The sequence below is a fragment of the Chelmon rostratus genome, chromosome 1 (genome assembly GCF_017976325.1).
Source record: "Chelmon rostratus isolate fCheRos1 chromosome 1, fCheRos1.pri, whole genome shotgun sequence".
In the NCBI taxonomy this organism is placed as follows: domain Eukaryota; kingdom Metazoa; phylum Chordata; class Actinopteri; order Chaetodontiformes; family Chaetodontidae; genus Chelmon; species Chelmon rostratus.
The window spans coordinates 29,924,395-29,936,798 of record NC_055658.1 but is presented as its reverse complement, the minus strand read 5'-3'; the positions used below and the strand labels follow the sequence as shown (position 1 = coordinate 29,936,798).

At 43.1% G+C, this 12,404-nt stretch overlaps 1 protein-coding gene across 1 annotated transcript; it reads right to left on the bottom strand.

Annotated features, from left to right (window-relative positions):
• Positions 1-213: 213 nt before the first annotated feature.
• Positions 214-11,739, bottom strand: leo1 (LEO1 homolog, Paf1/RNA polymerase II complex component). The gene is made up of 14 exons (XM_041938465.1): positions 11,659-11,739; positions 9,934-10,082; positions 9,138-9,427; positions 6,786-6,994; positions 6,333-6,437; positions 6,087-6,178; positions 5,673-5,821; positions 5,379-5,463; positions 5,116-5,210; positions 4,895-5,029; positions 2,878-3,013; positions 1,025-1,217; positions 822-919; positions 214-531 (listed from the first exon to the last, which is right to left on the bottom strand). Exons 1-14 carry the CDS (start codon positions 11,714-11,716, stop codon positions 418-420), a joined length of 1,908 nt encoding a protein of 635 aa, XP_041794399.1. The 5' UTR covers positions 11,717-11,739; the 3' UTR covers positions 214-417.
• Between the last annotated feature and the right edge of the window lie 665 nt (positions 11,740-12,404).

The following is a 12,404-nucleotide window of genomic DNA, read 5'->3' as shown; positions in this document are numbered from 1 at the left end:
GGTCAATGCTGTGTTTTCTTATGTGAGCGAAGGAAAGAGTAAAGGGCAGGCGTCCCGCCACGTACCCACTTTAATCTCAAATCAACCTACAACACGTATCCCATTAACCTCCTTCGTTGTTTGGAAACTGGACCAGGCAGAACGTTTCATAATCTCACAACAGTGTGATTCATGCATATGAATCAGAATGTTTAAAAAGATAACGGGGCCTTGGGAAGCTCTGGTTACATAAGACAACCATTTCTTTATTCCTCACCTCTGCTGTACACAACATAAACAAACAATCAAAAACACAATCACACACACAATCTCACACACACACACCTTAAGAAAATCTACAAAACCAAAATATGGCTGTTTATATGCCATGTGGGCTGTGCACTGATAATACAGTGGAATGATTAAAGGAAAAGTGAATTATTCGTCATCGTCTTCCTCCTCCTCTTCATCGCTGATGACATATTTCTTGGCCTTCTTGGTGGCCATTTCCTCGTCGTCCTCTGCCTTTCTCTTGCCCGATCCCTCGCCCTCCTGCACAGAACAGACAGATGAGGAGAGATGACGCTCTGATGTGAAGTGTCGGCCATGCTGACAGCAGCAGACATTCTGTACAGCTTCTCAGTACTTCCAGTTTGTCATGTTACAGTTGCATCTTTATTTCTGGCGGCAGCACAACAGTATGTTTGTTCTTTAAAAGGACATGCAGCTTCTCTTGTCCTGCTCAGTTCACATGAGGGTAATGTGACAAGTTTGGCTTTTTAACCACCACGGTGTCCTGCATCACACTGCCCCCTGTCGCTCCAGTAGGGTACTACACCTACCTCATCGCTGTCGAGCTTCTTGGCCTTCATTAGCCTCTGGGCCTTGTCATCGTCAGAGCCTTCATCGCTGTCTGACGAGTAGATCCTCGCTCGCTCCTCTGGATTGGGTGGAGAAGGAGCAGGGAAAAAAAGATGTTCATTAGACCTCAGTGATGTCACAAAAGCAGTCAAACTTATCAAATATAACATCCAGTCGTCCTCACCTCTCAGGCCTCCTCCACCCTTGTATTTGCTCTTGATGGCTGCCAGGCTGATGGCCTCCTCGCCCTCCTCCTCGTCATCGTAGCGGTCGGGCTCCAGGTAACTGCTGCTCAGGCCTCTCTGGTGCTGCTTCTCCCTCATCCTCCTCTGCTGGGACTCTCTGCGGATAGAAGCTCGCAGCCGCTCCTCCTCTTTCTGCCAGGAGAGACGCCGGTGGGAATTATGTTGAGCACCGGCTTCATGTTTGACATTTCGTTTCCCCGCTGGTTCATTTTAAAATTCACTGTATGGTCATTCGATGATAGGTGTTGGTGAGGGTGGATTTAATCATTTCTCTTAGCATAAGCTGTAAGTTGTTCTGAGGACATTTTTACATATTTAATAATTGCACTTCAGTTTGACGAGGCAGGACGCAGTCAGCCGTCTGAGACCAGGTCAACAGGTTTGGTCAGTTATTTCAATTTTTTTCTCATTTTCTGGGCTGCATTTAAGTTTTTTCATTCATTATCAACAACAGCGTTTTTGTTTTTCTTTACACAAAAGATTAATTATTACAGGGCAGCTATAGTTTAAATATTAATCAACATTAACTAAACACTGCTTCGCTGTACAGTAATATATTCAGATTGTATCTAAAATTTGGGAACAAGCCATTCTGTTCCTTTTCTCAGAGGTTGGTCTATTATTTATGGTTTTTACTGTAGTTTGTTTCACATCTACCTCCCTGAGTGCTCTCATCCTGCTCATTGTTTTGTGACCGATGTAACATGACTGCTGTAACAAAGCAATTTCCTACTGGGATTACTGAAGTACTCTATCTCAAACAGACGGCTCACGGCTGAGAGAGGACAGAAGAGGGAGAGAGGGGTTAGAGGCTACAGGCACGCTCAAGATGTTGGAAGCACATGGGATGCACCTAATTCTGAAAATACACTGCAAGTCAAGAGGTTCTGAGTCAAAGTACGAGCAGCATGTCGCCCTGGTCTGACAGGAGCAATAAAATCTTAGAGTACAATAATCCATTGTCAAAGACTACAAATTTTGTTAAGTTTTTTAAAGCGTTTGCCCTTCTCCATCTGTCAATTTTGGCTTCCAATTAGCAAGTGCTAGCTAGCAAAAACTGTTTCAAGTCATCCACCAGCTGAATAAGCTGTACTTCTGAAGCAAAAGCTGCTTTATTGGCTCTTTCCAATCCTAATTAAGACGTCCGATGAAAAACAAACAAAAAACAACAAATTGCTTAACCTTCTGTTGTAGTTTAATGCCAGTACAAATGCGACTGGCAAGTACAACTGCAAATGATGAGGAAAGCACGTGTAGCTTTTTTTTTTTTTTTTTTTAAATACATCACTAGCTCCTACACTACGTTAAGTTACAGATCATGCTTAAGTTAGACTACGCTGACACTTATAGTGATGACTGTAAAGCATGTGAACATTAAGGGTATGAGGAAATCTGGTGTGTGAAAACACTTAGGTTCAAAATTGCGTTTCTAAGAAGCTCGCAGCCGCCGCACATCTTCAGCAGGTAGTCACAGCGGCTCAGGTGAGCGCTGAGCACAGTGAAACCATAAACTACGCCCTCAGCAGTAAATGTTTGGGTTGACAGTTGATACACAGCCAGCCCCCCCTCCCCAGACTTGCTGACACTGTTTCCATTCCACAGGCCACTATGTGACCTCATTATGTAAGCATGTCAGGTTATGTATTTATGTAACCGGGCGTGATGCTTGTCAACAACTGGCCTCATGTGACCCCTCCCCTCCCACTTCTTGGATCCCTGTGGTGACAGAAGTATTCTCATACAGGGCTGAAGAAAGACAAACACAACAGCACAGACGGACGGAGTGCGCTACCTTGATCATTTCGTTGCGATGCGACTCGGGATCTCGCCCCGCCATGGGGAGGATTCTGATCTTCTGCGTCTTGGAGCAGCGGTCGGCCAGAGACAGGGTCATCTTCCTGTGGGTGGCGCTGTCTGTGGAGTGGGGTCTGGAAATAAATCAAATCAAACTTTATTTATATAGCACTTTTCATCCATTTAAAATGCAACACAAAGTGCTTCACAAGATAAAAGAATACAACAACAGAGAGAATAAAAGCATAATATGACAGACAATATCCCACTTCCAGATATACACACATGCGCTCACACAAACACTCACAAAAACACACACACACACACACACACACACACACACACACACACACACACACACACACACACACACACACACACACACACACACACACACACACACACACACAGTGCTGAGACATGGCAGGGCACTGAGGAACCATGTGAGGAAACACCTATGGGAGCCATCCACACTGGGAAGCGCCACAGCCTGCGGCCACCGGGAGCGCCGCCACAGAGACCACCCAGACGCCGATGGACAGGGGCAGACTCCGCACTTAATGCAGAGCCATCCAAGTCCCTCGGGCCCAGGCGGCCTCCAAGCAACGGCCCCCGTGGGCAGACCGGGCATACACCCCAGTGTGGAGGCCCCCACATGAGGATACATGAGGATACATACATGATACAATACACAAGACCACCACGTCAGTGCCTTTTACTAAATAATTCCTTTCTTGCATTTTCTGAAATTTGCTGCCAAACCTGTTTTCACACTCATTAAATGGTACACTGAGGAGATTTTAACCACTAGTAGCACAGTGGGACAATGTTTTTATGTGGGGTGTGTGTTGCGTTTCCATCTCATGCACGCAGGTCACGTGATGCTTATTCCTGCCAATTGTTTTATGCTCTTCCAGTGATTGACAGTTGGTGACAGTTAGCATACCAAGAAAACAATGAAAGCAGTGTCTTAGCAGCTTGAAAAACTCCACAGGGCACCTTTCAGCATCAGACATCTCGGACATCTCGTCTATAGCTTGTATCTGGCAGCAGACGCAGAGAATACTACTGTTTTCCACACTGAGCCCACCCAGACGATCCTCAACCTCACCACTGTTTTTATGAAACGGCCTGTTTAATGTTTTGGTACCACAGCGGTTTCAGTGGAATCAGCATTCTACTGTTTTTTGCCTGCATAGACACCAAAATTTATTGCTGCCTCAGCTTAGTCATTTTCAAATAAAAATGGCCCGATTTCAACAACACGACAAGGAATTTCGTATTATGTACTCTTGAGGCTCTCTCTCACATTGGAGATATTTATAACATATTTATTAAAACACACTGATTCACATCTAATTCATGATCCTGCCCTGAGCCGACTTGAAGCCTATGGAAGCATGAAAACATTGCAGTGAATGAGAGCATACATATGTCTCTCATTTTCAAAATATTTTTGTTGTGGAGGATTACCAGACTAAGCCTAAACTCTGAATCCATCTTGCCTAAAGCTCCTCTTTAAAACAAAAACAATGAGTCCTGACCGTTTGTACCCTGAGCGGCTTCGGCCCTAATCCTAATCAAAACTCTGCACTGATGATAATACTCAATCCAAACTCATGTTAATGTCCTGTCTGGGAGCGTGGAGGGCTGTTGTGAACTCAAGCAGCTTTGGCCAGTGTCCTACTAGACCCATGTGGTCTGAGAAGACAGAACATCCAGGTGGACTTGGGGGTGCTAAGAGGCTTACACATTTCTTATTGGGAGAAACCTGGGCAGCTTGTACAAGGTGATCTAGGGACTTACAGCATAGAGTACATTTCTGAATGGAGCTTGAATGAAGGCTGCTATTGTTGTTGTTTGGAACTAAGAGGCAGCCCGGGGCTTATTCAGTGCATGTACGGCTGTCAGAGAGCCAGACAGAGGAGGAGTATCCCTGGCAACCCAGTCTGTGTGAGACTCGGGTCTTAATAGCAGCCTGTCACCAGTACAACAATGGCATGTCACTGTACTACCTGAATGTGAGCTTGGTTTTGAACACAGCCTGTCCCTGCAGTCCAGTGCCCTGTCGGATGAACAAGTGGTTGTGGTCTCCCTGGAGAGGCGCTTTGTAAACATCAAACACTTCGTTCCCCAGGTGGAGGGACATGCTGCGGCAAGAAAAAAAAAAGGCATTTAAAAGCACGTCCTGTTCACGGCCTAAAAACCACAACATCCAGCTTGACGTAATACACACCTGCCATCCGACCACTTCACGATGCGTGCGTTGCTCTCTCGTGTTTCATTTCCCTCCTCGTCTCTCTTGGCTCTCCATCGAATCGTATTTTCAACCTGTGGGACAGAAAGCATAAACTCTCGAGAACAAAATCACCTCCGAATGTACTGACGAGCATTGTATAGAAGATTTTTTAGAAGCTGATGATGCTTTGAATTTATTTCCATTTCAGTTTTTTCCTGTTTTCTCCACATAAACACACACACACACCCTGAACTACATACCTTCAGCTTGAGCCTGGTCCGCCCCTCTTCGTCCAGCATTTCTTCATCCTCAAATTCATCCTCATAGTACTGAGGATCAAAGGGTCTATAAAAGGAGATTGAATGAAAATCTAAATAAATACACCTTTAAGTTACACACAGGTTTTTCTGGTCATTACGTCCCAACAAGCTCTTGCAATCCTCCAACAAAGTGCTCTTTTTTGCAATTTTTTGATCTTTGTATACACTGTAACAGGACTTCCAAGAACAATAATGTGTGTATACTGTTTTTATTGACAGTGCCAAGGTTCTGACCTGGGCTCCACAGACAGGAAGTTGGGCAGCTTTACAAAATAAAGGTCAGATCCGAGGTCTGTGCTGACTTTTGGGATTTCTACTTCAATGCGAGTTTCGGGTGCAGGCTCCTCTTCTGCCTGCTCACCCTCCATCCCATCCTCTGTATCCTGGACACACACACACACACACACACACACACACACACACACACACACACACACACACACACACACACACAGAGAGGAAGAGAACATTTCAAAAAACACTGTATGATTCAATGACCCATGATAACAGGGATCAGCTCAGAGAGGCTTAGCGAGAGGCTCTGAGAAAAAGAGATTTGGGAACTCTTGTAAAAAGGACTCGGCACAATTAAAGAGGCTGGATGATCAGTGGAGGAAAGAGACAGAGAGCGACGGGTCAAACAGATACCAGGGGCTGGCCCGGGGTCGGTGGCTTCTCTGCATCGCTGTCTGAAGAGATGTCGTCAGCCTCTCCAAACAGGTCATCTGCTGCTGCCTTTGCTGTGAAACAGTAGAGAAGAGGGGCTACTTTACAGGCCAATGAAAATGCAACAATCATCTGCATTTAATCAAAATCAAAACTCAGACTTGAATTGCAGATGCTACTATAAAACAACAAGGTCAGGCTTGCAGTAGAAATATTGTGGTTTCTTACTTTTCTTTCTTCCAATATCACTGTCTGAATCTGAATCAGAGGCGTCTTTTGCTTTGGTTTTCTGTCTGAGGAAATCATCTTCACTGTCGCTGCCCTTTGCGGACTCTGAAAAAATAAAATCACAACAGGAGATGAGAACAGTATAATTTCCACGTGGCAGCATTAGCATAATCGTGTGCCCTATACCACTAGCATAAGCTAGTTCACATGAAGCCACCTTACAGCAAATGAAAAGGGATCATTACCACGTGCAAAAAGCCTACGAGAGAAATAAAGCTCGTATTAATCTCAGAGTTCTGAGATTAACCTCAGAGCTCAGAGATAAAATTTTCACATATGGCCCTAATCCTCTTCCACAAAATCTAACGTGTCAAGATTAACACAGACGACTGGCTCATGATACGGGTTGTGTGCAACATGTCCTCCATCTTTAACACCAGACCCTGGGAGTACCTGACTTCCTGTTCCTCGGCCCCTCGTCGTCCGAGTTCTCTCTTTCTTCATCAGAGTAGTGACGTTTCTCCTCCTCATCCTCTGACTGGTCGCTCTTCGCCCCTCCGTCCCACTTCTCGTCATCTGACTGGTTCTCCCTGCCTGAAGCTTCTCCGTCAGAGTGAGGGGTGCCCGGCCCCGACTGCGGCGTGCCGGGATCACTGTGCACACTGGTTTAAAACAAACAGAATTGACCACAACGTAAAGAGTCTCATATTAACTAAATAACAGGTTGTTGCTGTGATTTTTCTCTTCCAAGATGAAGAAACACAACAGTAAGTCAATCGGACGATGGGTCGATCAGTGGAATATTAATTGATATTACAACTAATTTATTGTGCAGTCACATTAGTGTTAATTTAAATAACCAAAACTATGACTAATTATGTTCATCCAGACGAGTGAGTGAGACGAGTTGATGACGAAAACGCACAAACATAATTAAACACTAACTGTGACTGTATGAACATGCAATACTGTTGATGAGTAAAGGCAGGATTAAAATGTAGTTTAAGAGATCAAAATGACTAAAATCTCTCAGAGGAGACCAAATATTTTTGACTTTTTTTCCCCAGTGCACCAGTTCAGTGTCTTTTGCCGTACAATATCAGGACCACACTGGCACAGCAAAGGCAGGACTTGGTCTATGAGTGTGTGTGTGTGCTTGTATGTGCGTCTGAGCACAGCAGTGTCGGTTATATGCAGGGGGGATGGCGACATGAAACTGTAGCGGGGCACATATGTAATGTATGGGGAACGCTGATGTTTCAGCGAGATTGCAGGTTTATTTAAAGCAGCAATCGGAGCTTCAGTCTAAAACTAGCTAAAAGCTGAACGTCTCGCAATGACAAAAGCAGTCTGGTACGCACCAAACACCTGCGCTGACACTTTCTGCAAAGCTGCATTCTGAGTCATTGAGCCTGTGGTTTGCATCAGGTAATAATGAGATCAAATCTTATGAGAACGAAGTCTGACAAAGTACAAAAAAATTAAAGGTTCTGGTTCACTAGACTGACTGAATTGTTCAATATAATCTGATACAGAAAAAGACTAACTGACAATTGTGCTGTGTTTTATATTGTAATGTATTTTTTAGCTTATACATTTATAAGATTTGTATCTTTGAGTGTGTAACTGTGTATTATAAAAAGTGCCATATAAATAAAGCTTTTCTTGCTTTACTTCAATGTGAACAGATTTCATTGACTAAAAGAAGATTAAAATATTTACAATTCTCTTTGACAAAAATAAGACTTAAATGCTCAGACTGTAAGTCAACTAAAACTAAAAAATAACAGGATGAGGTTGACTAAACGTGATAAAAAATAAAGACAAACACATCTATCTACCTACCTACCTACCTATCTATCTATCCATGTCATAAAACACCTGGATACTGTAGTTTTAGCAAATACTACCCTGGAATAAATAGTGTATTTGTTGGGGACCTTCTGTAGTTATGGATTATTACAAGTTTGGTGTTCTACTGAGTAAATTATGGCAGCAGCAGGTACAACAGCAGGTTTCCTTTTCACTGATTTCACTAAAAGATTACATATATTTATTTGTTTTATGAGCTCTGGGGCACAGACAGGAAAAATCTAAAATATATGACAGTAGTGCAAGCATGTCCGAACTAGTCCATAAAGGGCCATGTGGCTGCAGGTTTTCATTCCAACCAAGGAGGAGCACAACAGGCTGGACTCACTTAATCAGATGATCTCAGTCTTCAGCTGATAATTAGGTGACCTCTTGACTGGTTGGAACAAAAACCTGCAGCCACACGGCCCACGATGGAATAGTTTGGACATGCCTGCAGTAGTGTGGTAGTATGGACAGCGATGCATATCTCTGCATCTTTAAAGGTCCAGTCTGTGGGATTTGGTGGCATCTAGAGGTGAAAAGGCAGATTGCAACCAACTGAAAACCCCTCCCCTCACCTCTCTATCTATGAGGAGAATCTATGGGGGCCTTTAGGTAACATAAAAACACAAAAGGTGTTCTCTAGACCCAGTGCTTGGTTTGTCCGTTCTGGGCCACTATAGAACCACGGTTGGCTTCGCGTAAGAGGACCTGCTCCCTCTGTGGATATAAAGAACTCCTTCTGATTCTTGGTTTCAGGTGACTATACACTAATGGAAAACATAATTATGAACATTATATTCTGTTTCTGCTAATAGTTCTCACTAAATCCTACACACAGGCCATTTAAAACTCTCTTTACATCTCTAAATTAGCCCCGACATCATGTCCCCTTTGGGATCATCTCAAGCTATCTCAGTTAAAGCACCTCCACAGCGTGTGCTGGCATACCTTCTGTCTGAGCGGACACTGCCCCTCTCAGAGTGAGGGCTCCCTGCTCCGGACATCCCGCTTCCGGCCGGGCTTCCTCCGTCTGACCGGTGGCCACCGTCCTCCTCGTCTTCATCCTCGTCTCGATGGCCGTGCTCCGAGCCGCTGTGCTGCTCCGCGTCAGAGTGATCGTTGTCCCCCTGGTCTGAGTGCATGCTGGCGTCCGACTGGTTCCCTGACCGTTCGGACTGGTTGTCGCTGCCGCTGTGTTGACTGTGTTGCTCATCCTCGCTATCGTCTCCAAACAGCTCCTATTACGTAGAAAGAAAGGTGAGTTAAGTTTAGCTGATGTACAGATCATCATCATTACTGTACGCTGCCTCTCTCCCATGTGTGCGCACGTGCACCAATTCTACAACTACAGACAGGTCGCCTTGACTGTGAGGGAGGCCTGTGGATAATGTTTGTAAGTTATTTGGTGTTTCTAACAGGATGACAATCTACTCATGGTTTCCTCTTTGTGCAAGAATAAACAGAGTCTAATGTAACTGACAGTCTAATGTCACAGGTATGAAAACCCAGACATAATAAAATAAGAAAGGAAAATAGAAATGTTCATTCTATTCTTCTATTCTTGCACCCATTACTCCCCAGAGGTCATTATAGGGGCAGCATTTGACTCATATGTTGTTGGACTGGGGTTAAATAGCAACTATGATAAAAATGACAGGGCAGAACATGCTTGAATGTTGTCCACTCTGGCACTGCAAGACTCACATCCACATTGTTTTATTACCAGCCAAACACAGGTACAGACCTTATTTATACTGGGTTTTCCTGCCTCCTGGCCTTCCTCTTCATCATCATCATCCCGTTCCCTCTCACTGTCGCTGCCGCTGCCTGAGGCGTTGCTGGCAGATCGGGGTCTCTCCTGATCTGAGTCTGAACCGGAGCCAGAGACAGACTCTGAAACACAATAAAACAGACCGTTTTTCTTCTGGCGTGCAGTACACTTCAGCACTTCACAGCGGGTGAATGTTGTGGTTGCTAAGTAACACAATTTAGACACATTTAAGCACTTTCACGTTTTTCTTCATTGCTCTCTCTCGCTGTTCTTGGCCAATCACTTTACGTAAAACTCTGTATGACCCACTATGCTGAATTGCTGATAACCCATTTTCACAGAACAGGACAGATAGATTTCACTCCTTTCACAGAGAGTAAGTCTTGACAAGAAGAATAGATTGCTTTTCTAATGAATCAGATTAATTTATGAATGTGCTTGTACTGCATGATTAATGTACTCTATAATACATCAATATTGTAATATTAATGTACAACACAGTACATTAATGGCACAGTATTATTACGACTGAATTAACTTACTGCTGTGTAAATCCTCTTTTTCAAAATATTCCAGGCAACCACCAGAACCTTTCAAAAATGAATGTTTAATCAATTTACGTAATCTGACTTTGTCATAATGCCAAAATATCTTCCCAGCAGTGTATTGCTGCAGGGGAGAATATCTCAGACAAGCCTGGAGCCAAACAGACAGCAGGATCTGAATGGCTGCGGAGAACGTTTAGATTTTGCAAAGTGCAACCTCAAAAATAAACATATACTTAAATCAGTAACTCTCTGCCAGTGTTGATCAAACTCAACATTGGTATCTATGTAAAGGTTGAGCAGTTGTATTGTATCGCATTAGATTTTACAGGTGTACCTAATAAAGTGGCCACTGACTGTAAATCAATATAAATAAATGACATATACTGTGGTAAAGAATTTTGTCCATGTTGCCCGCCACAGTACATACTGTGAATAAGCTACATACTGGATATGTGCACAGTAAGAAACATAATGTTGTAAATGTTTTACAGCTGAAAGTAGCAGTTTTATGGCATGAAGAATGAAATACAAACTGTCTGTGTACTCTCTGATACTGACAAGATGCATTTTAACCGCTAGCTTCATGGACTGCGCATAAAGTAATTTCATGCCGGTGGCAATGATGCACTGGCTGGTATATAGCTAGCTAGCAGCTAATTTAAAACAAAACCTTAAAACACGATTTAATCAATTTGAGCGGTGTTTTCAAGCACGATAACACTAACATTACACATGTGGCTGATCAGAACATGTGCTTAAGAAACACTGTAATGTTATTGCAATCATTAGTTATATCGACATCCAGCTCAGCTAACCAAATCAAACAGAGATTCATCGATTTCACGAACATGCTAGTTATGCTAGCTTGTTAACACTTTCTAGCTAGCTAACAAAAAAAAAACTGACTAGCTAAATAAATAATAGAACAAACTTGCACTACTTTCTGACGACGGAGGCGTTTAGAAAACATCCCGAGCATCCATATAACTTAAACATATCAGTGTAGCGTAACATTCAGGTTCCACTTTTCCCGACCGTTGTTCGGGCAAAGACCATTTCTGCTTTAACCTACTGTCAGGAGAAACTAATAAACCAACTTAGCTAACTTCGTAAACAAGCAAGACTTTTAACGGCTGAGAGAAGTAGTTACCTCGCTGGTCATTGTCGCTGTCTCCATCGCTCCCGAACAATTCATCCATGTCCGCCATTTCTTCCAAACTGTAGTAAAACGTGACCCACAGGAAATGATCGTTAGCGTTAACGGTTTTGTTTCCGGGTTCACGCTGAGGCGGACATGCTGATATAGTGAGCGCTAACAGCCACAAGGAGGCGGAATACACCACGGTGAACTCAGGGTTTGGGCCCTGGATGTCTCGACGGAAAATACTCTAATAAATAGAATAATTTCATGTACGACGAGTATTTTTCTCGTTTAAGTATTTTCCTATTTATAATAAATGACTAAGCAGGCAAAAATCATCATCAATTCATCACATTTATAAAGTAATATGAAGTTTAAAATGAAGTTCTACATCTCACATCCCATGTGTGAAACTATCATGGCTACAGCTAAAACCTGGCTCTCTTTTTTATTTCATATTATTGGCTATTTGTTTCAGCAAAATTTGAATGCAATCAGTTATGTATCAGCACATGTATGATGTGTCTTGATGATGATGTGTATCAGTAGCAGCTGTGTGATGCTCAACGATGGTTCACAATAGAAATGTTGCTGCATTCTTAGTGTGATTCTATAGAGGATTATCAAAATAATAAATGAGTAACCAAAGCCTAACAAAGTATAACATTTCCACTAGGAATGTTGCAGTGATTTTGTAGTTTTTGAGTCTTTTAAACCACATTTTCAACTGTGATTTCATTGTAATTTTTGGCCTG